Raw genomic sequence first — 25,114 nt, 5'->3', positions numbered from 1 at the left:
TTTCCCAAAGATCAGCAACTCAAAAAGCATGGGATACACAAGATGCACAGGCTTTGTTGCTGATTGCATTGGCAGTTTAGGTCCATCATCCCTCACATTCGGTCTGTAGCTTCTTCACGAGAAGCTTGGCTAACTTTGGAGCAAATGTTTGCTAGTAAGAATGAGACCCGCATCTCTTTCTAAAAGAAAGAGCTTGAGACATTGAAGATGGATAAGGGTGATTCTATGTAGGATCACTTGAACAAAAATCAGGACTTGCTTGAGCAACTTATGAATGTCGATGAGTACTATTCAGATGCACAGCTGATATCTACTATATCTACTACATTGAACTCATTACCTCCTTTGTACTTGGCTTTTCATACAGCCCTAAACCTCACCCCGAGGATTGCCTTACATCCAATTACTTTTCTTCAGTTAGTCAGTTTGCTTCTAGAGGAGGAGCAAACAAGAAGAAATAGTGGTGTGGATGTCATAGCCTCTGAGCAGGCTTTTATGGCAAGATAGAAGGGCAAAGGCAGCCAAGTAAAGAATGCTCCGCAGAGCTCTAGGACTTCAAGCACTTTATAGGGTAATAAAAAACAAGGGGGCATGCAAGCCAAGAAGAGCGGTAAATGCCATCATTGCAAGAAGCTAGACCACTACATCACTGAGTGTAGAAAGCGCATCGTTAAGGAGAAGAAAAAGGAGTCAGGGATGTCTGTTTTTGATGCTCCTTCCACTGCTACTGAGTCAACGTACTTTGTTGCAGATAGGGACTATTGCTTTTACACATGCAGTTATGACTCTTCTTGGGTTGATAGAGCATTTAGCTCTACTGAGGATGCAAGCACTTGGTTTTTTGACAGTGGTGCTTCTAGGCACATTATATCTCGCGGAGATTTATTTACTTCTGTTGGTGTAGCTCTAGCTGGCAAGTCTGTACAGTGTGCCAACAATGCATCATACCATGTTAGAGGTATTGGGCAGATTGTGCTCACAGCCATTGATGACTCTATTCTCCGCCTACAGGATGCTTTGTTTGTGCCAGGTATAAAGAAGAATTTGCTCTCTATTTCTTCTTTGGCACGTTGTGGGTTGCAAGCCACCTTTGATGATGACGTATGCATGGTGAGAGATAAGGATCACATGACGGATTACCTCTTTTGAAGAGACCTCTTGAGCACTTGTGCAAAGGATGTATTTTGGGAAAAATGCATCAGTTTTCGTTTCCCTGTGATGTTGCTTTTAGAGCCACAGCCAGGTTACGGTTAGTGCATTCAGATGTATGTGGTCCTATGCAGACAAAGTCATTGGGTGGATGTTACTATTTTGTGACTTTTATTGATGACTTTATACGCTTGTGCTGGGTCTATTCTTTAGTGAAAAAGTTAGAAGTGTATGATGCATTTTTGGCTTTTGTAGCACTTGTTAAGAACCAGTTTGGCTGTAAAATAAAGACTCTCCGTTTGGACCGAGGGGGGGAATATATATCCTCTATATTGAATTCTTTTTTGAAGCAGAAGGGCATTGTTCATCAGTTCACTATTGCTTATACTCCAAAGCAGAATGGGTTGTAGAGAGGAAGAATCGGTCACTGATGGAGATGGCCAGATGTATGTTGAAAGCAAAGAGCTTGCCACATAGTTTTTGGATGGAAGCTGTTATGTATGCTTGCCATGTTTTGAACAGATGCCCCACTAAAGCATTAAAGAATGTTACGCCCTTTTGAGGCTTGGAACAGCTGGAAACCTTTTGTTGGACACTTTCGTACCTTTGGGTGTCTTGCATATGCACACATTCCTTGAGTACTCAGAAAAAAGTTGGATAACAAGGCTGTCAAATGCATTTTTATGGGATATAGTAGTATGAGCAAAGGCTATAGACTCTATGATCTGTCTCTAAAAAGGTGTTTGTCAGTAGGGATGTACTCTTTGATGAAAAATCAGAATTATCCCTTGCTGGTTTTGACACATATCATGAATTTGCTAGTTGCTCTGTTGAAAAATGCAAAAAACCAGCCATTGGCTGATCTGAATATTCAGCAAAGTGCTGAATCTGAAATTTAGCAAGAGCTTGTGCACAGTCAAGAGGCAAGACAAATGCCTAGATGGTATTTTCAGACTATGAAAGACAGTCATTTGGATGCATCCATGGCTGGTCGTACTAGAAGGCAAGCTCGTATGTATGATACTGCACATACCATGGAGTTTGTTATGGCAGCAAGTATAGTTGATGATGAGTCTGAATGTTTTGAGGATGCACAAATTAGTGTGCATTGGATGGCAGCAATGCAAGCTGAATTTGATTCTATCATTAAGAATCAAACGCGGGATTTAGTTTCTTTGCCTATTGGGAAGAAAGCCATTGGAACAAAATGGGTCTACAAGCTGAAAAGGAATGTAGATGGTTCCATTGACAAATATACAAGGCTTGTAGCTAAGGGCTATGCACAAAAGAAAGGCATTGACTATGAGGAGACATTTGCTCCTACCTCTCGAATGACTACCATTAGGTCTATGGTTGCTTTGGCTGCCCATTATGGATGGACTGTGCATCAGTTAGATATTAAAACTGCATTTTTACATGGGGAACTTTATGAGGAAGTATATGTACAGTAGCTGCATTTTAAAACAGTAACTTTAGATATTAAAACTGCATTTTTACATGAGGAACTATATGAGGAAGTATATGAGGAAGTATATGTTGATGACCTATTGCTTACAGGGACACATGTTGATCAGATTTCAGCATTTAAACAAAATTTGCAGCAAACCTTTGAGATGTCAGACTTGGGGTCTTTGCATTATTACTTGGGCATTCAGTTCATACATGATGCTAGAGGTATTGGCTTATCACAGTCAAGATACATTGGTAAACTTCTTGAGAAGTTTGGCTTACATGATTGCAAGCTAGTCTGTATATGAATGGAACCTGGACTAAAGTTGTCATTACATGATGACAGTGATTTGTTTAATATATACACATATGATCTAGCAGTTGGATGCCTTGTTTACCTATGCAACACTAGGCTGGACATACAGTTTATAGTTTTAGCCTCGAGCTGATATATGCATCAGCCACGCATATAACATTGGCAAGCTGTTAAGCGTGTCTTTCGTTACCTGCAGGTTACTAGATCGCTTGAATTGCTTTATGCCAAGGGGGAACCATTGCAGTTACATGCTTATAGTGATTCTGATCGGGCTGGTGATTATGATTCACGTCACTCGACTAGTGGCAATTGTTTCTTTCTCGGCTCATCTTGCATATCTTGGCTTAGCAAGAAAGAATCCACTGTTGCCACATTGTCATGTGAAGCTGAATACAAGGTGACTTTCACTACCACAGTTGAATGTGTATGGATTAGACGCTTGCTAGTTGATCTAGATGTATCTGTTACGGAGCCTACTCCTTTGTTTACTGACAGTGAGAGTGCCATTGCAGTGGCATGGAACCCAGTGTTTCATGCACGCACGAAACACATTGAGATACATTATCACTTTGTCAGAGAGGCTACATGCAGGTGATATCAACCTTGTCTATTGTCCTACCACTAGTAATGTGGCAGACATCTTCAGCAAAGCTCTTCCTCGTGACAAATTTGAAGCATTTCGCAATGCTTTAAATTTGATCTCTTTTGGTGGTGGATGATCCTTGTACTTTTGATCACTCTTCCCTCCAGGGGGGTTTGTTGTGTTTCACTCACGCCTACGCTCACAAAGGAGTGTCGGTGATCAGTAGGACATTGGGGCACTTTTTACTCTTGGTATGAGAGGTTTTTCCCCCTAGACTTATTCTCTTCTTTCGTATGTGCTTATATTACACACTTACGGACACTTATCATGTTCGGGTGTGAATACCTCCTACAACCCTAAGGTTTAAGAGTTGTACTTTATACTTTCAGTTGACACTCTTTCAATCTATTGCATTGGGTGTCGTGCTTCACTCTCCACATTGTCTACTGCACTCTCAGTTGAGCTTTGATCCTCTCAACCTCTCACAAAATTCTCATTGGTGATAGCTCTTTGGTTTCTATGAAACACAAATGTGATATGCAACTGATTTCAGATGGGTAAGGTAGTGCTCATACATCGAAGGTTTTCTATGCTAAATTTGGGATATCATCTTTCAACAAGCAAGGTTCATACTCTTGGTCTTATGGTTGAGTTTGATAAGGAGTCTTTTTGAGTTTTTGATGGAGATTCTTGGTAGGTTCTTTGTGTAGATGATGAAGAGAATGGAGTCTACAAGATGTAGACTTCATCTGCCTTCACGTCTCTTCTTCTCTTATCAGAGACTTAGATTGAGCTATGGCATACTTGGTTTGGTGAAACCAGCCTTCCTTCCATGGATGGGTGGTAATTCCCTAATTACAACTTACTTATAGCAGTAATATTTATTACAAAACTGAGAAATGTGAATTAACTTACAATCTTGGACAATGGACACCTTGTTGGTCCCAAAATTGACACCCCCTTCGTTATTTAACTTAATTGAAAAAAAAGTTGATGTACGATGGGATTCTCCCAATCCCTTTCGGTATTGCAACTCCCCTTGCCGTCCAAAACAACCGACTAAACTTGATTCGCCCCTTGACTCGTACAGTTAATTGGCCTTCACCCGCTTTGATAGAGATGGAAAATGCACCAAATTCATTGTTTTGCTGGTCCCTCTACTTGAATTTGACTAAAAACATCTTCAACCCTTTTGAATCCAAGCCTTGGAGCTTCCAATTTTTGGCATGCTTCTCGAGGATATTGCTAAACCCTTATTCTGCTATAGATTAGGATTCACAGGAGAGAAATCTAAAATTTCTTAGCCTCTAGTGATCTCAATGCTGTGATCTTTGGAGCAAGGTTAGGAGATGAGAGAGAATATTGAGAAGAGAGAAAATTCAGACTTTCTTCACAAAGAACTTAAGAAAATTTGTCATTTATTGGTGCTGCCCTGTCTCAACAGCTTGTAGATGCAAATAACTGAAGAAAATAAGTCATTTCTTGATGCTACTCTATTAAGCATGTAGATGCAAAGAACTGAAGAAAATCAGTCATTTACTACTGCTGCCCTGTCTCAATAGCCTTTTTGTTGCTCTATCTCAACAGCCTGTAGATGCTGTTACTTGCTATTGGTTGGTCTTCTCCTGCCCCTAGTCGCCTCAAAAGGTTCTCCAATGGTTGCAAATCAGACCAACAATATCTCCTCCCTCTCTTGTAAAGTAAATACATTAAAAATGTCTCTTTGTAGCCTCTAAAGATTTTTTTCAGTCTTGCATGGGCATTTTTGACAAGTGGCAGCCTTCCCAAATGGTTTTTCCAGCATTATTCATAATATAATATTTAATTTTAGTCTTTAAATATTAAAAATTAATCTAATAATTATTTTGATGCCCTAAAAAATAATCTGACAGGCCAATAATTAAATTGGCTAGGCAACTTTAATTCCTGAGTGTCTTTGCACCATCTTTGACCATCAGAGTGGCATTAGGTACCATTAAATGTGACTTCTCTAGTGTCACCAACTGACACCTGTGGCCAAATGAATGATGAGGTTAATCCCAGTTACACCTCACATGTGCAATATTTACTTAACCATGTGATTAAAAATTAATCCACATGTTAAGTGAGGTTTTAAAAATACACGTTTTCATGACTATCTTCCCCCTTAAAATCCTTGCAATTGTCCTCAATTGCACTGCTAGATGCATCAAAAGCAAAAAAATAGATTGGAATTTCCACAAGGCATTATAGTTAACACAACATTGCGCATTGTTGCTCAACCATCCATATGCCCAACACATGTTGAAAATTACCAGCCAATCATAACATAACATAAGGCTCACAAAGAATCTTAAAAACATTGCTAGATTATCATGTGACGTGTCTATTTCTCACGAGCTCAACTCATCTGGTAAAACCAAACCATAGCATAGCATAACCAAGCATAAACCATGGCTAAAACATCAATGGTATCATAACATATGTTGTTGTCCATGGAACCAAATATAAACCATTGAAAATTGAGTATAATCTGATCATAAAGTGACCCCAAACTCATCACAAACTCATTGCAAAATTTAACCTGCAATCAATGCAAAAACCGATGCAAAATTGATCCCAAAAGTGACCATAAATGGTTCTCAAGCTAATAAAAAACTAAGCTGAAACTGATCATAAGCTGATGCAAAAGCATAGTTCTAGTGCCCAGGTGAAACTCATACTCATCTGCATACATCTCACAGTGACTAGTACACTAAATAATGACCTCATAGCAAACATACTATCAGTTCAGTACCTTGGATGCATGTTAAATACATCCGAGATCCACTCTATGTTAGAGTTGTTCAAAACTGGAGGAGTGGAAGTGCTACCTCCCCCTTGAGTATCAGGCAATACTCCGGATCCTTGCTTTGCTGAACCTGACGGAGCTCAAACTAAAGTCGGCTCTAACTAAAAGGCATCTAGGTGAAGTTGCAGCAATTGAGGATGGTCTGGCAAGTCATCCTCCTCCATCCATTTGGCATCCATTGGTGAGTAATTTTGAAATTTCAATAACTACCTCTTGGAAACTTTACCTTTGACCTTTCTTTCCTTATGTGCCAAAATCTTCTTGGGCACCAAAATCTCATCCAGCTTCTCAATCTCAGGCTAAATTTTAGCAGACATATTCTTTGGCATGAAAAGGCCTCAACAAACTAACATGAAAGACATTGTGTATCAACCAATGTGGAGGTAATTTCAACCGATATGCTACATCATTGATCTTCTCCAACACTTGGAAGGACCCATAGTATCTCATACTCAACTTTGGATACAATCTTTCTCTTCCTTTCATCTTTTTCAGCCTTGCTTTTTCAAAGCGCATCAATATATAATCACCCTCTGCAAATTGCAAAGCACGTCTGTGGCGATCAGCTGCCCTCTTTCGCTTTTCTTGACTTCTGAAGTGCATATTTTTTGCATAGGCTACATCCAAGTTTTCCACAAAACGATCAGTCTCAAAGATCTTATCCTTAGTTTGTTGAATAGGTGGTACCTTCTTGCCACTCTCAACCACCTCAAATGGAGCTTTGCTCGTAGAACTATGCATTGTGTTGTTGTACGCAAATTCAACCAAGGGCAAATACTACTCCCACTGCGTCTTGTGGTCTAAAACATAGCATCTTAGAAGATCTAACACTGTGGAATTCGCTTCCTCAGACTAACAATCTGTCTGTGAATGGAAGGATGATGCGAATTTCAGCGTGGTACCCATATTCTCAAACAACCCATTCCAAATTAAATTGGTAATCCGGGGGTCTCGATTTGTAATGATCAACTCTGCCATATCATGATACTTAAATATGTGTTGCAAAAACAATTGTACCATATGATCAGGCTTTATTTTCTTCCTCATCGGAATGAAATGGGCTTGCTTGCTAAACTTGCAAATGATAGTCCGTAACCAACCTTCCTTCCGTGGATGGGTGGTAAATCCCTGATTACAACTTATTACAGCAGCAAACAATTAATGCAAATTTGAAAATACAAATTTACCTATTGATCTTGGACAATGCATACCCGATTGGCCCCAAAATTGGCGCCCCTTTCGGTATTTCTTTAGCTTTATTGAAAAAGAAGTTGATTTACAATGGGATTCTCCCAATCCCTTTCGGTATTCCAACTCCCCTTGCTGTTCAAAATCACTAGCAAGTCTTTTATCTGATTTGCCCCTTGATTCGGGCAATCAATTGGCCTTCACTCGCTTTGATGGAGATGGAAAATACTCCAAATTCAATTATTTGCTGGTCCCTCCACTTGAATAGGCTAAAAACAGCTTCAGCCTTGTTGAATCCAAGTCTTGGAGCTTCCAATTTTTGCCACGCTTCCCAAGGCTATTGTTAAACCCTAATTTCTTCTGTAAATTAGGATTTACAGCAGAGAAATTTGCTTGGCCAATAATTAAATTGGCTAGGCAACTTCCATTCTCGAGTGTCTTTGCGTTATTTTTGACCATCAGATTGGCATTAGGTACCATTAAATGCCACTTCTCTAGTGTCACCAATTAACTCTTATGGCCAAATGAATGACCTAGGCCAACAACTGGCACTAGATACCACTGAGTATCCGTGCGTCATAACTTATAGCAACTTTTGCCTTTGATATCTCGTGATTTCCTCGGGTCCCGGGCTTGTAAATTTATTCTAATTCCAGTTACACCTCACATGTGCAACATTTACTTAACCATGTGATAAAAATAAATCCACATGTTAAGTGAGATTTCAAAAATACATGTCCTCATGATATTTGGCCATATCATCTACGAGTACTTTTGAAAGGTAGCTTGTGGTCAGCTTGTGCATGGATTGCTAGAACCCAGGTGTATGTTTTGCATTTGTGGCAAGTAGCATAGAGATGTGATTTCCAACAAGGCTTCAAGTAGGGCTAAGGAGTCCTTGGCATAGTTGCCAAGGGTTTATGAAATGGGAGGTATCAAATGGGTTTCATACGAGTTTTGTAAAATGTAAGAAACGGATTTTATTCGAGCTATTAGAAAGATGAAAGTTTATATACACATATTGTATGATGTAGAAAACACAGATTGACATTATTCATTATTCTATACAATGCAAATGAACATTCATCATAGCATTAATATTTACATGCATCATGGTCCACTATCCATACCCAACATCAACTTTAGTTGTAAAAGGAGCCATCAATATATGCAATCATTAGGAGTAAATCCATGATAAATGATGATTACAAAGTCCCAAGACATTTAGCGTATGGCATTTGTGAAAGTTGAAAATAGGTGTTTCATACGTTTATGAAATGCCTAGGTATGAAACAAGTTTCCTTACCTTATGAAACGGATTTCTTGTCAACTATGGTCCTTGAAGCTTGCTTCGATAGACCTATATGGACTGATGAGGAGAGAGTCCCTTAAGGGGGGTTTATTCTTTATACTAGTTGTTGATGATGTTAGTAGGATGACTTGGGCACATTTCTTGGAGTTGAAGTCTAAAGCATTCTCACACTTTAAGGATTGGTTAATCTTCGAGGACAACAAGTTTGGTAGAAAACTCAAGTCCTTGCGTTTTGACAAAGGAGGGGAGTTTGTCTCCAACGAGCTAGCTAGGTTTTGTGTAGATCGTGGCATTTAGCAAGAGTTTGCCAACATAAACACTCCTTAGGATAATGTGATATTGGAGTAGAAGAATTGGAATGTGATTGAGATGGCACGAACTGTGGCGGAGCATTGATAGATACCTCAATGTCAATGGGCCAAAGCAATGGCCATTATTGTCCACATCCTTAATTGATTGCCTACATTGGTTGTGGCAAATATGGCCCCTTTTCAGGCGTACTTTGGACAAAATCTGGATGTCTCATATTTTAGAGTGTTTGGGGGTGATGCTATGTTCACATCCCGAAGAAATAGAGAGATAAGTTTGAGCTGGCTTCCAAAAGATAGGTGTTCATGGGTTATAGCTTGCAATCCTAGGGATACATGCTTATGATTCCGTTCCATAGGAGGTATACACGAATTGAGATGTTTGGTTCGTGGAGTTTCCACCTATAGAGGGGGGTGTTGACTATCTCGTCCTTGGAGATCTGAGTGATAGTTGGACACATGAGTTAGTGCCTTTGGAGCCTATGTCTCTTGAGGCTCCACTGTCAATGGATGAGAAACTTGCTTCACCACTAGATTCACCGGTTGCGTTGGCATTGATAGATATTCCAAAAACTTCATTAGAGACAGAGCGGTAAGGGGAGTATTGGTCTCCTCCTTGTTGGCATGTGATACACTCTATGGTGAAGTGATTAAGGGAGTTCTTGAGGAGTTGCAATCATCGTAGGATGGCCTGCGGCAATCTTGGAGGAACTAGGCACATTCCATTGAGCTCGTGTATGCTAACTATTGTTTGATATCTCATGCCATACAAGATAAGGAGCCCACCTTTGTGAAGGAGGCTTTGCAGTAACAACATTGGAAGAAGGCTATGGAGCAGGTGTTGGGTGTCCTTGAGTGGAATGACACTTGGTATCTTGCACCTTGCCTCATTTATAGAAAGGTGATTGGAGTCGAGTGGATCTTTAAGCCCAAATACCATAATGATGGCACTATGGATAAGCACAAGGTGTGGCTTGTTGCAAATGGACTCATGCAACTATAGAAATGTTCGAGATGAGGGATATGGATAAGCACAAGACACGGCTCGTTGCAAAAGGATTCATGCAACTATGGATAAGCACTATAGAAATGTTCGAGATGAGGGATATGGGCCTTTTCCACTTCTTTCTAGATCATGAGATTTGGTAAGACTTTGAGGGGTATTTTCACCTCCTAGTAGCAGTATGTGTAGTAGCTTTGACTACTTTTGAGATTGAGGGATATAAGGCTATTACTACTCCCATGGATCCAAATTAGAAGGCTATGGTCCATGCAAATTTCTAGACGGCGGACGCTACCTGCTACAGGCAATTGATTGGGTTATTGATATGGCTTTTAAGTACTCGGATTGATTTGTATTTTCTTGTAGGTTTGCTTACAAGGCTCACAAGTGAACCCAAGCTGGTTCATTGGAAGGTTGTGGTAAGGATTTTGCAGTTCATGAGAGGGACCCTCGTTCTATGTATTTATTATCTAGTAGGCACAGGAGATTCATTCTTTTTTCTACAAGGCTGGAGCTTGGATGGATTCAAATTGGTGGATTCAGATTGGGCTGGAGATGTTGACTGCAAGAGATCAATGATAGGATAATACTTTACTTTGGGTGTAGGTGCTCTCTCTCTTGGAGTAGTAAGAAGTATCCCACAATTGCCCTATCATTTACAAAGGCGGAGTATAGAGCAACATCTTCTACCACATGTGAGACACTGTGGCTTCAAAGGTTGCTAGAAGAGCCTAGTTGTCCTCAAACAAGGCCTACTAAACGTAACACTCCATTGTGACAATGAGAGTTGCATTGTTTTCGCACGGAATCCCATATTCCATGCTAGGTCGAAGCACATCGAGATTCAATGCCATTTCATTTGGGAGAAGATTTTGGATGAGACCATTGATGTGGTGTATTGCAAGATAGAGGATAACTTGGCCGATCTATTTGTGAAGTCTCTTCTTTAAATTGTTCTTCGACAACACTCCAGATCCTTGAGCTTTATGCCACATCCAGGATTTGAGAGGGGGTGTTAGAGATTCAGCCATCCCTTGGACAGAGGCATAGGTAGTGTACTATTGTATAGTTAGCACTCTCGGGCACAATTATGCATCTCATGGGTATAGGTTGGACAGTTTCATGCAGTTGTTAGGTGTTTTTAAGCATTTCCGAGTAGTCAAACAGGCCACACATGCTATGAGGATGCCACATGGCATAGGCATTTATTGTGCAACATTTTATTCATTATTTAATTGCTGCAATTGCGTTATGCAGCAGTTGGCCAGTTATCTGATCATTTTCTTGATTATTTTATTGCCTATTTATAGGCTGGCTAGCCTTTGGTTATATCCACTTGTTTTTTTGGTGGAGAGAGAGATCATCTATAGTGGAGATACCCTCGATAGTCCTTTTACACATCTACCTTCTTCATTTCAGCATTCATTCACTGCAGATTTCTATGTTCTATTGTCTGTTTGTCTCTCCCTTTACTCTTTGTGTTTATTTTCTTTCAGTTTGGTCATATGCTTCCGCATTTGCTGCACTTTGACATCTACCCCGGTCTTAGAGACATAGGAGTTTGAGGTTAAGTATTCACCTTGCATAGTGTGCTTTTTGCATTGAGCATTGCATTTATTCATTATTCTTGATTCATCTTCTATGTTCATTGTCTCTGAGTTACCTCAACCCTAGTGAGTTCTTTTATCAATCTGTGTTTTGTCATATGATTGTGTTTGCTATCTGTAGATGAGTATTTCTTTACATCAATGTGAGTGGGAAATAGTGTTTGTTTCTAGCGAGGAGAGTGGGTCCTACCATAGTGCCTTGCTTTTGTGCCTCTTATCGTGTAGATCTTCCCCTCACCAAGTTTGAGTTTATTTCTTTTGGTGCTGTATGTAGATGTTTATTTGATCATTAAAATATTAGAATCCAAGATGATTCCATTTGTAAGACTCAGTTCTTAGAATAAAGAGTTGTTTTCTTTTGATTGCCTCAAATAAGTAAAGCGAATTTCATCACTTTACTAATATTTTTGTGTTTGCTCACCTTCATAAGAGCCTGATTTTCTGAATGCTATGTGGAATTCAACAATAATTAGTTCTTATTCTAAGTGTGGACCGGTGCTGTAGTAGCGTGATGAAAGGAATGTTGGAATGATGGTCATACCTCGCGAAATTCAGACCTTTTACAATATTTCTGCAATCACAATGCCCCTCCATGAATTCATTCAACATAAAGAAGTGTTTGAGCTGGTTCATAATGGAGCTACATTTCAGGTTCTTATTTCTCCCTTTGCCAATTTATGGTATGTATGTATGTATGCATGCATGTATGCATGCAATATGTATTTAAGAATGTAGTATGTATATTCATATGCATGCATGTACGTTGGCAGGTAGGTGGACACACACTAATGTATGTGTGCAACTTAGAAAATGATCTCATGTCCCCAATTCAGATGGATGGATGGATGTGTATGTATTTATGTATTCATGCACATGTTTATTTATGTATGTAGGCATGTAGGTTGATGCATGCATGTACATATGTACTTATACAATGATCTCATGTGCCCAAATTACAGATTGCAGGATTGGCAAATAATTCTTTTCTCAATGATGCGAAAAGCTTACGCTCGTGTATAGAACAACATACGGGCCTTGGTATTCATGTGCTAGAGGTGGCTAAGGTAGTAGATCTTTAATAAATACAAAACTTAAAGTTTAATTTGAGCACTTGCAGGGTCTTTAGGTGTTTGAGAGTTAGCTATTCATATGTGTTTTACCTGTTATAACATTTCACATTTGAAAGCCCTCTTATCCATTGTTTTTGTTGACAAATATTGACACAAAGCATGTAATAAGATTCATGCTTTGAACTCGTCACACACACATACTCTCCTTTTTTAGTGCTTGCTAAATTGCATGGTGCAAGAGGCATCTATTGCTTTCAAGTCAACTTCAAGGATTGCAACGAGACCCTTTAGTTGTCTCCATGTAGATGCCAAATACATCTCTCTAGCATGTGTGAACAATAGGTGATTTTATTTGATAGTACTCATGATTATATGATGGTTGGTGTTTTAATTCCTTGAAAGAGGGGCCTAGATGCTTTGGATGATGACTATTTAAGTTCCACCATCAACAAGGAGCGGATTCCCTAGTTGCATATGTTGTGTGATAGTTTGTGGCATTATGTGTGTAGTAGACACCACAATTGGGTCCTTAGTTGCTATGAGGCAAGTTACTTATTCCATTGAAACAATGGCAACTAGAGCTGATAATAGCAGAGTGATAGCTGAGCTTGTCTTGGGAGGGTTTTCCAAGCCTTCCTTTCATGAACTGGAATATAATACCTCATGAATTATTTTCATAGTTAGAGCTAGTTTTAAAAATGTGCAATCTTTACCATTTTGTTTTCAACATAAATTAATTTTTGGAATGTATATGCACATTGTTTATTAAAATAAACTAAGTAATAGGGACATTGCACATAAGTAGCACATACTCCTCTATGACCAACCCATGCACTTTCATAAAACTCACGCATAACTTGCAATTGCATACTAGCTTTGTCATAGATTACACACAAAGGAATTCTACCTCCCTTTTTAGTTCGATGATGGCTGGACAATAGATGGTGTGATGACATGGCAGCAGTTGCGTGAGGTTGGACAGCCACTCGAGGTGAGCTGCAAGCTGGAAATAGGGCACCCAATAATAGTAGAGAGGTTGTGGATTGGTGTAACCTGCAAAACAAGGATAGGTTGAATGGTGGGTGGCTTGTCTATTATAGATGTAGAAGGATTGTCCAAAATTAGGGTTTTGCTTATGGGATAGAAAAGCTCTCTAGGAATACATTTCTTTTTAATGAAATTTCATAATATGTAAGTTTTGGGGATGTTTAAAAGAATCAGTTTGTAATGCATTTTTAGGTCAACACCCCCTCTCAAGCCTAAAACTGGGACTAGAAAGGGACTGGAAGAAAAGCTCAAGCCCATTTTTACCCCAATGCATCCCACCCCAAAGCAACCAAGGCATCAGATAAAGGATGTACGTTGGTTGCCCAATGGCCTACCAAGACTATAGAGGCGATAGTTATCTTACTAAGAAAGCCCGAGTGATCATCCTAGAGAGGCCAAGGCATTAGACAAAGGGTGCTTGTTGGCTATGCAGTGGCCTACTATGATCCATAAAGGCGGATGGAACCACATTGAACTTTAAAAAAAAGAGGGTTTGATATAAGGTTTTTGTCCTATTAAGTAATTGTGCCCCAGGGGGAGAATGAAAAGGGATGGTTAGACCCAACATATCAGAAATTAAATAAGCTATCTCGACCACTCATGGCTGTTGATGACAAGGAAAAAGGGTGAAGAAGTATAGAGGTGTGGTGGTAAAGGAACCTTTGGTGGAAGCAACTCAAGCTATCCTCTGAGATGCTCTACACAACGAGAGAGATGTAAAGAGTGATATTGCATGATGAAAATGTGCATGTAGTAAGTTCCACTTGGATAGTGTCCCTTTTGGGAAATTATTCACTTGCTCAAGCATCCTTTTACAAAGATAATGATGATCATGCAATTCAAAGGGAGATACAATAGGAAAGGGAGATTGATGTTGAGAACAAATGCCAAAACTTGTAAAATACTAAGAAAAGGTAGAAACCCTCTCTCAACCATGGATGTGTGTGAGTGCAACAGTAGAAGGAACACGAATAGAGAGACAAATGAATAGAGGGAGATTGCAAGAAAAGAACAAAGAAATCTGCACTAAACAAGGAAATAATGTTGAATACAGGAGGAGGACCGATCAATCCTTGCACGCAGCTCATAGTATTCGTGAGGGCACCAAATTAGGTTGGTGATGAGGGCGACAGTGGAGATGGAGGAAGATGACGGAGTCAAAGTGTGCACCTACCAAGGAGGGAGGAAGATAGAATGAATGATTTGTCAACTGAGTGGGAAAGTCTATAAATAGTCAAATATCCCCAAATTTGACTGATCTGAAATCTGGGATCAAAGTATGGCCGACTAGCACTTAATGCTGGTAAAATGCAAGAACATATCAGAAACATCTTGGAAAGGGTAGACAATGTCCAACAAGTGAGATAGATTGTCAAATGCAGAAACTGCTCGGGAAATGTGCACAAAATCCCGACTGAAGGAGAAAATGCATTGAAAGGCAATAAACTGAGTGCTCTAGAATGAGCTACCTCCTCCGTCAAAACAAGTGATAGATAGGTCAGATTTCCTAAAGTCCTCGTCTGACTCTTGACTAAGATTGAGGCTCATAAGCATGAGATGACAAGGCATGACAAACATGATTGCTAACATCCCCTCTCAGATCTTGGATGTAGCAGAAGGCCTAGAAGAAACAAATCATGGGGTGGCAAGAGGAATGCCAATGTCGGTGAAGTCTATCAATGTAGAGTGCTGATGAAGAAGCTCCTCATGATCCAGGGAAACCCCCTCTAAAACACTAGGGGCTAGGGAATCTACAATTGCATCACTGAGATCGTCCCCCTCTAAAAGGGTTGAGGGGCACGAGGGAACCATCGGAGGAGAGGGTGGGCCCTGGGGGATGGGGAAGGAACTTGTGGAATAGATGGTGCACAAGTGGGAACGGGTGTATCAATAGACAACTGCCTTGAAGGACCTTGGATAAGAGAAGGGGAATGGAGCCAGTAAAGCCCGCTCTCTTGTCAACCTGTCGTGATAACAATCATTGTAGAAGAATCCTCAATACAACGGCTTGCTCGGTGAAGACAACTTGGGTACCAAGCCTAGTAAGGCCATAAATTGAGAGGAGTGGAAAGCCCAAGTCCGGAAAATAAAGGGCTTGTGAAAGGGAGCTTGAAGTGCTATTGGGAAACAAAGACAAAGTGTCAACACCACAAATAGGCACTGATACAATATCACCAACAGTGATTGACCCCTTAGAAGGACATAGATCTTGCAATAAATCACCTTATGGGGTCATATGACTAGAAGCTTCACTATCAACCAGCCAAGGCCTCTCAGAAGATGAGGCAACCATTGAAGAAGGCTTCTCCAAGTCAACAATATGAAGGAACATTGACTCACGGGTAACCATTGGAGTAGAGGTAGAAGGCTCAGATGTTTTAGCTCCATCCTTCGCTCCTAGATGAAGGTGAGGGTACTGTTAGCAGTCGTGTGTCTTGTGTGGTCATCTCTTGCCTATGAGCCTCAGTTTGAGTCAAATGAGGACATTAGGAGCTCTGACATTGTATTTTTTTGTCATTTTATGTGTTTTAGACACTTTAGATGGATGGCACATTAGTGCATTTCTTTTTGTGCACTTTCGGCTATTTTTTAGGGGTTTGATCACATTTAGGGTTTTCCCTCTTTTTCGTCTATATATAGGTAGCCTGCCCTCCCACTTTTATTATCTATGATCCATCATTGATCCTTTGTGATCAGCAAGCCTTCATTCTCTCATCCCCTTGCTACCGTCTGGTGCCCACCCTGATGCATAGAGCTGCGTGTTGGGGCTGACCGTTGCAGCCTTGTACCTTCAGCCATTGCAGTCACATTGTTCCTTCTCTCTCTTGCATCCTCTCTATCTCCTTCTTCTCTTTGTGTTCACTTTCCTCTTTCCGTTGCACACTCTCACATGGTATTAGAGCCACACATGGGAGCTGGAGATCCTGAAGAGGAGCACTTTGTTCCCGGTTCCAGTCATCTTCATCGCCAACTTTGGGGGCAGCACATCTGTGTTTTGCCTCATCCATTGTTGGGAAGCCTTTTGATAGGGTGGGCAGCCTATTTCCTAGTCTGCAGATCTGCGTTTTGCAGGCTGCCCTTTAGTCCAGTGCTATTTACAGGCAGGCGGCAGCTCCTAACTGCTGGCAGATCCTTTGTAGGTGCAGGTGGCCCATTTCAAGGAGCAGGCACCTCATTTTCAGGTGGAAAGCCACGTGTACTTCCTGCGTTTAACAGCTTGGAGTCTGCCCCTGAGCTGGGTGGCATCCTAGCCTGGGTGGCCTGTTTACAGACAGCCAAATTCGCCTTTTGTGCAGGATACATTATTTCCAGGCCAGGCAGTTACTTCTGCAGATAGGGCGACCCCATTCCAGGCTGACAGATGGTAGACCTCTGTGTTTGTTGCGTCTTCCTGCTGAGGGTCTTCCCCTCACCTGGACAGCACCTCAGCACTCTGCGTAACCCCGTCTGCAGGCTGGACAGCCTGTTTATCTGGTGGCTAGACTTCCCTATTGCTGCGTATGGTGGATCCATCTTTGTTTTGGGCTGGGAAACCCTTTTGGGTTCTCAGATCATCATTTACAGAGCTTACAGCTTGTGCTTTCAGTCAGCATTCCTTCCCCGCATCCATTTCTCCCTTCCTACCTCGGATACTCCCCATCTCCATCAATCTTTTCGATCCATCATTGATCCTTCACAATCAGTCAGCCCTCCTCATTCTCTCATCCCCCTACTACCATCTGGTGTCCACATTGATACGTAGAGCTGCGTGTTAGGGCTGACTGTTGCAGTCTTGTGCCTTCAGCCCATTGAAGTCACATTGTTCCTTCTCTCTCCTACGTTCTCTTTGTCTCCTTCTCTCCGTGTTCACTTTCCTCTGTCCATTGCGTACTCTCACAGGTACTTCCAACATAACATTTCTCCTTTGGATGTGCCCCCTTCCCACAATATTGGCATTTAGGCTTATTTGAATCGGAGTCGGAGCTTGAAGAACTCTCTTCTCGTTTAGCTTTAGACTTCCCTTTCTTCTTCTTGCCCTCCCTCCCCCAAACACCCCCCCCTTCCCGATGAAGGTGCAACAAAAGCTTTGGTGGAGGTGGTGGATCCTTTGGTAAACTCTTTGGCGTGCTCGTCATGCTCCAAAACAAGTGGGGCAAGCTCCTCTCATAGAAGCTTCTCACGGGTCCTCGATGTAAGAAGGCTGGTGTAGAAGACATCAAACCGGGGAAATGGTAGCTGAGTCAAAAGAATCATAGCCATATCGTTTGAAGAGATCATCTTGCCAAGGGACACAAGCTCATCCCGCATATCCTGCAACCTATTGATATGATCCTTCATGGAAGGAGAATCCTCAACAACAAGCATTTGTAATTTCTTCTTGAGAGTAATCCGGTGGGCAAATATCTTCTGATGGTACAAAGAAGCAAGCTTTGTCCACACTTCCAGTGCTTTTTGCAATTTGTGCACATGCACTAGGATAGAATCCTGTGAGCTCATAAAGAGGAAAGATCAAGCTCTGGAGTTGAGCCACTCCAGAAGGCCGCACGGTCCATTGATGATCCATCGGTAGGATCCTTCATTGGATGGGAAATAGGGTGAGTAATAAACTCCCAAAGATCAAAGGTATTAAGGATACGCTTCACCTTACATGACCAACGTGAGTAGTTTGAACCATCAAGTCCATCCTCTTTGGGTAAAGAAGGGAGTACGGGTACGTGAATAGAGGGTGCCATGGATGGCATATAGAGGCGAGCAGAACGGGCCTTTCATGAGACACGGAGAGAACAAGGAGGAGAGGGTTCCCGAACAAATGGGCCATGTGACCTTAGTTCTTCATGATGATCCATGTGATAATTCCTTTGCTGTTTGGAGGAGTGTTGAGAAGGCTACTCATCGGTATCATGAAAGCCACGAAATTGGTTGTTAGACATTTTTAAAATCGTGCAAGATACCCAAAAGAAATTTGCGTTTGGGCAATAGACAGCTCCGAAATTGGAGAAAATGGCTACAAGATCACAAGGAAGTCAATGTAGAGGATTCACTTGGGGGAGAAATATTGCCGCCTACACAAAGAAGTTGTTGCCTTGAAGAAAGCTGTGTTTTCAGCAAAACGCTGATGTTGTAAGGCTGTCTGGTAGTCTTTGGGGTGGTCTTCTCGGCGAGAGATAAACTCTATCTCTTTGTTAGGTGATGGTACCATGTGAGTATGCAATAGAAGAAGGAACATGAACATAGAGATAAAGGAAATGAGAGAGATTGCAAGTAAAGAAGAAAGAAATCTGTATTGACAAGGAAAGAATGTTGAATATAGGAGGATTGATTAGTTGCTCCATACAACCCACACTGTCAGTGAGGACACTAGATCAAGCTAGTGATGACGGTAGCACCGGAGACGGAGGAAGACGATGAAGTCGGAGTGTGCACTTGCCAAGGAAGGAGGAAGAAATGGATGAACGATTTGCGATTGAGTGGAAAGGCTATAAATAGCCAAATACCCCCAAATGTGGTGGACCTAAAATTTGGGGCCAAAATATGGCCGACTAGCATTTAATATTTGTAAAATGTCAAAAAATCTCAGAAAAATACTTGGAAAGGGTGAACAATGTCTGATAGGTGAGATGGATTGTTGAATGCAGAAACTACCAGGAAATGTACAGAAAGTCTGAACTCAAGGAGAAAATGCATTGAAAGGCAATAAACGGAGTGCTCTAGAATGAGCTACCTTCTATGTCAAAACAAGTGATAGATAGGTCAGAGCTCCTAAAGTCCTTGTTTGACTCAAATTGAGGCTCACAGGCAAGAAATGACAAGGCATGATAAACATGATTGCTAACAAGATGTCGATACTGAAGGAGGGAGAGGAGCGTGATATATTGGCCTTTGTATAGTGTTGAGAACCATGATGAATCTAATGATGATGATAGATTTGATACCCCTTAGCTAGAATAGCCAAAGGAGAATCAACCATCTAGATATGTGGAACCTGCTTGTACTCAATCTCGGGAGATGGCTCCAATACTGACCCAGTGGTGTAGGCAAGTATGGATCTCAATCTTGGGAGATGGCTCCATGTTAGTAAAACGCAAGGATAGCAATCCACCATGCAAATAGATCGAATGAATGAAGGAGGAAGACTTGACCCTCCCCATTTGGAAGAGCGAAAAGTCAGCTGCCAAGGTTGTTGAGAGGTGCTTGCACCCGATCTAGGGACAACGAGGCTCCAATGGTGACCAAGTGTCGTAGACATGCTTTAAACTCGACCTCAAGGGATGGCTTCGATGCGAGCCAAGGATATGAAGGCACAACCACCAAGGTAGTTGTCATGAGGACATGTATTTTTGAAACCTCACTTAACATGTGGATTAATTTTTAATGACATGGTTAAGTAAATGTTACACATGTGAGGTGTAACTAGGGTAAGAGTAAATTTACGAGCTTGGGGCTCCAGGAAATCATGGGATGTCAAGGGAAAAAGTTGCTATAAGTTATGTTGCACATGTACTTGGTGGTATTTGGTGCCAACTGTTGGCCTAGGTCATTCATTTGGCTATAAGTGTCAGTTATGGTGATACTAGAGAAGTGGTGTTTAATGGTGCCTAATGTCAATCTGATGATCAAAGATGACAGAGAAACACTTGGGAATGGAAGTGCTCTAGCCAATTTAATTATTCGTCATTCAGATTATTTTTTTGGACACCAAAATAATTATTATATTAATTTTCGGTATTTAAAGACTAAATATTAATATTTATTCATGGATAATATTGGAAAACCATTTGGGAAGGCTACCATTTGGAAAACTTGCCCATGAAGGTTGGTGGAAGGTTGAAGAAGAGAAAAAACGTGACCATTATGCTGTTGTGAATCATGGGACTGTTTTTCCTGCACTTTCCAGAAAGAGCAGGTTGGTTGCAGGTGATGGCTCTTACGGACCCGCAAACTGCAGGTGACAGCATCTGGGCTGCTAACAACAGCAGCATTTATCGCAGGTGACAGTGGGGAGAGGGTTTCCAATAGCAGGTGACAACATCTACAGTCTGTTGAGATAGGGCAGCAGCAGTAAATGATTGATTTTCTTTAATTCTTCACAAAGAAAGTTTGAATTTTCTCTCTCCTCAACATTTTCTCTCATCTCCGAGCCTTTCTATGGCCTTCTTTGAAGATCACCGCATTGAGATTACTAGAGACTGAGAAATTTCAGATTTCTTTGCTGTAAACCCTAATCTGCAGCACAAATTAGGGTTTAGCAGTAGCTTGGGCAAGTGTGCTGGAAATTGGAAGCTCCAAGACTTGGATTCAATAGGGGTGAAGCTGTTTTCAGTCAACTTCAAGTGGAGGGACCAGCAAATTAATGAGTTTGGGGAATTTTCCATCTCCATCAAAGCCGGTGAAGGCCAACTAATTGTCCGAATCAAGGGTAAATTAGATTAAAGACGTGTTGGTCATTTTGGATAGCAAGGGGAGTTGGAATACCGAAAGGGATTGGGAAAATCCCATTGTACATCAACTTCTTCTTTAATTCAGTTAAAGAAATACCGAAAGGGGCACCATTTTTGGGACCAACAAGGTGTCCATTGTCTAAGATTATGAGGTAATTTGTATTTCTTAGTTTTGTAATAAATGTTATTGTGTAACTAAGTTGTAGTCAGGCAATTACTACCTATCCATGAAAGGGAGGCTGGTTTCAATAGCAGTCCACTTGTCATGAAAAGTTAACGAACTAGTAGTGTAGGAAATGATGGTTAAATGATAAAAAATACTTGAGTTGAAAGGAAAGAAAGACGGGTGTCAAGATTAGAAAAAAACACCCAAGACTTGATCTTGAGAGAATTGATACTATTTCCATCTCCATGTTAATGGAGGTAATATTCACCAAGGCAGGAACCGGAAAACCAAACCTTCAGTCTAGGTAGGGCTTGCAAAGGTTGTCCTAAATTGAAATACCAAACCCAACATGTAAGCATCAATAAAAAAATTGACATACTAGATGTTTCATAGATGCTTTAGATGTTGTGAGAGTGAGATGCAACAAAACTGAATGAAAGAAGAAAGTGTGCAGCGTAAGACTTCAAAAAGAATGGCTAAGCTTAAAGAAAGCTAGTCTAAGATCTTAAGGATGACTTGGGACTTTTAAGAGACTAGCTTGGGGGTAGGTAATTACCAAACCAGCTAGAGATGTTATGAGGCATTGACTAAGATGAAGATCTAGGATCCATTGCACCTGTGGCCAGCCATCGTTGAACACAGATACTAGGGGGTGGAGAGTGCTACCTCCTTGGGGAAGACCCCCTCTCAACCTTCTTAGAGTGGCATTATCACTATTAGAAGGAGCCGAGGTTGGTTTGGGAATGGGGAGTGGATTTAGCTTTGGAATGAGTAGAAGGCCCTTAGCTGTGGTTGAGGTGATTTTGGATGTGGCTCTAAGAACCTTGGCCTTTGAGCGACAATTGTCATCTACATGGCTGGGTTTCTGGTAAAAATGTATAAAACCTATTCTTTTGAGACAAGAAGTGCAAGGAGGGTCTTATTGAGGGTGTGAATGTACCTCTCTCTTTTGAGCATTAGATGGGGATTCATGCGTTTGAGCAACCGAGGAGGATGGTGCAGTGTGCAGGAGGAGGATTCCCCACATAACAAGACTAGAGGACATAGAGTAATGCACTTGCATGTGTGTCTAACGCACATGCACTTGCATTTGTGTCTAATGCACAGTGCTAAAGGGTGGTATTTGTGCTAATGATATGCTAGGGTGTAGAGTGATATAAGTGCCTAATGATGGCCTAAAATCAAGATGTGCAACAAAGATAATGCGTAGTAAGACTATATAACCTAATGTAGGTCTAAAGAAAGGGTCTAGATTGAAAGAAGAGGAATCTTAATGTGAAGTGAAATTGGGAGGGAAGGATGGGAAATTTGAAGGTGAATGGGAAGCATCAAACTCATACTCAAATGAAATAGAGGATGAATGATTACCTTGTGGAAAATCTCTGAACATAGAGTTTTGTTCAAATCCATATCGGTATCAATTTGGGCATCCATGATGAGTCGTTTCTTGCATAATTGAAGGAGTACTATTGAAAAAAAATAGACAACACACAAAAATGGATTATGCAAACTTGCGATTGGGCTTGATTGTGAAGAGTTTGAACTTTCGGTTGTGTGCAGAGTGGATAGTTTTGTCCTCAACAGAGAGGTGATTAGTCTTGTCATTGGAGTGCTACAATTGAGACGTACATTCTAAAGAAGAATGAGACAAAGAAGAGCTAGGCCATTGTGAATGATCCCTAAAAGAAAAAGCTAAAGCGCAATAACTCAGACAATAACGCAAAAATGCAAAACCCAAAAGGCAAAACACAAATAGGAACAAAGAAGAAAGAGAACTTTGAAGTGAATGAATCAATGTTGTACATGATCGAAAGCATGGACAAAATACTCGAGCATAGAGCTGTCCAACAGTTGTTGGCTATTGTGGGAGCAAGTTGAGGGAGTAGTTGGACTGTGACATCCATCAGAGACAGATTGAAGTTTTGTAATCACGAGTCAGACCTATAAGAGTGCTGAATCTGGAAGGACAGCAGACTGATAACCCAAACACAAAAGTTTGGGGACTGAAATCTGGCAAATGCAACAAAAACCACCAGTTGGAAGCTGAAAACTGATCACTAGAGCTGATAATAGTAGGGTGACAGTTGGTAGGGATGTGTGCTGATGCAAGTTGCCTACAGAACAGCAAAATGAAGGCTGAAACTTGTTGCCTGAATACTTCTGTGGGTCCTTGCAGGCTTAATACACAACGGAGATGTTCGACATTTCTTGGCAGCAAGGTGAAACTAGCCTTCCTCCTCAAATAGGGTGGTACTAACCTGATTTAACAATAACTACAGCAAGCATAAAATTCACGTAAATTGAAAATGTACACTTTACCACTTTAATCTTGAACATTGGACACCTTGTTACCCCAAAATTAGTGCCGCTTGCGGTATTTCTTTATCTTATATTGCAAATGGAAGGAGTAGAAGTGAGATCCTCTGATCTTCTTCGCTAATCCAAGTGCCTCTTGTTGTCAAAATTAACGAGTAAGCTTCCAAACCAATTCGCCCCTTGGTTTCCTTGGGGATTGGCTTTCACCTTACTCCTTGAAAGACAAATTTGGCAAGCCTCCAAACTAATTTGCCCCTTGGTTTGCTTGGGGATTGGCCTGCACCTTACTGCTTGAAAGACAAATTCAGCCCCAAATCTGATATTGGCTGGCTAGCCTCTTGAATCTTCTTGAAATTTCCTAATTTTAGTTATAAATTAGGGTTTACAATAGAGATTGATTGAAATCTCTTCCTCTGATGGCTCAGACTGTTGGAAAATGCTAAGATAACTTGAGAGATTGGTTGGGGGATAAGAGAGAATACTGTAGAGAGAAATTTCAAAGTTTCATCATGAGAAACATTGAAAAGTTAGTTGATGTCACTTGCTCTTGGAGGGTTGCAAACTGTTGTCACATGTTGTAGGACTGATCCGTGGTAGCTGCAAATTACATTAACAGCCTCTCCTTGCTTTCTAATAACCTTCTTCTCTCTCATAATGGTTGGAATAGACTTCCACCAATACCTAAAAACGTTTTTTCCACTTGCATAGGCAAGTTTTGCTAAGTGGCAGTCTTCTAATCTCATTTTCTAGCATTATTAAGCTTATTAAATTAAATTTTAGAATATTAATTTGGAAAATTAATTTAATAATCATTCTAGTGCTTAAAAAATTAATTTCACCAACCAATAATTAAATTGGCTAGGCAAGTTTTTCTTCCAAGTATCCCTAAGTAGTTATTGATCCCTAGATTGGCATTAATTAATTAATTAATGCGTAGTCTCTAATGTCACCATCGACATTAGTGGCCAATAAATTAGTCTAGATCCAAATGTGATATTGGGTACCGTCTAGTACTTGTCAGGCATAAGTTATTATAACTTTTGCCTTTGGCACATATCTGATATCTTAGGGTCTTGAGTCCCACGCTGTGAAATAATTAACTTGCACCTCACATGTGCAAGTCACATTAGTACATTTGATTAACTTTTAATCAAATGCTAAGCAATGCACTAAAATTTCATGTCCTTGTGACACAAGGTGGCAATAGGAAAATGGGTGTAAGGTATTGGAACCAATGTGGCTGCAGTTGATAATGGCCGGACAATAGATGGTGATGGTGTGGTAGTGGTTGTGTGAGGTTGGACAACCGTTTGAGGTGGGCTGCAGGCTGGAAACAGGGTGCCAATAGTAGT

General features: G+C 40.8%; 1 protein-coding gene across 7 annotated transcripts in view; it reads left to right on the top strand.

The window, feature by feature from the left end:
- The window catches only part of LOC148036106 (protein-tyrosine sulfotransferase-like), an 88,791-nt gene that overhangs the window by 10,834 nt on the left and 52,843 nt on the right, over positions 1-25,114 (top strand). For 6 of the 7 annotated variants that reach the window (XR_015690897.1, XM_087678095.1, XM_087678092.1 and 3 more), the window contains exons 5-6: positions 12,253-12,396; positions 12,705-12,809. The exons of the other annotated variant lie outside the window; for it this stretch is intronic. Coding sequence is in view for 5 of the 6 variants with exons in the window: in XM_087678095.1 (XP_087534221.1) it covers positions 12,253-12,396; positions 12,705-12,809 (249 nt within the window). In the remaining variant the exon portion in view is untranslated. The remainder of the gene's footprint in view (positions 1-12,252; positions 12,397-12,704; positions 12,810-25,114) is intronic. 7 annotated transcript variants of the gene reach the window in all.

The sequence above is a fragment of the Lygodium microphyllum genome, chromosome 5 (assembly GCF_053477565.2).
Source record: "Lygodium microphyllum isolate KBCC chromosome 5, Lygodium_microphyllum_v1.1.10, whole genome shotgun sequence".
In the NCBI taxonomy this organism is placed as follows: domain Eukaryota; kingdom Viridiplantae; phylum Streptophyta; class Polypodiopsida; order Schizaeales; family Lygodiaceae; genus Lygodium; species Lygodium microphyllum.
Note: the sequence above shows the minus strand (reverse complement) of the source record. Positions and strands in the feature narration are given on the sequence as shown.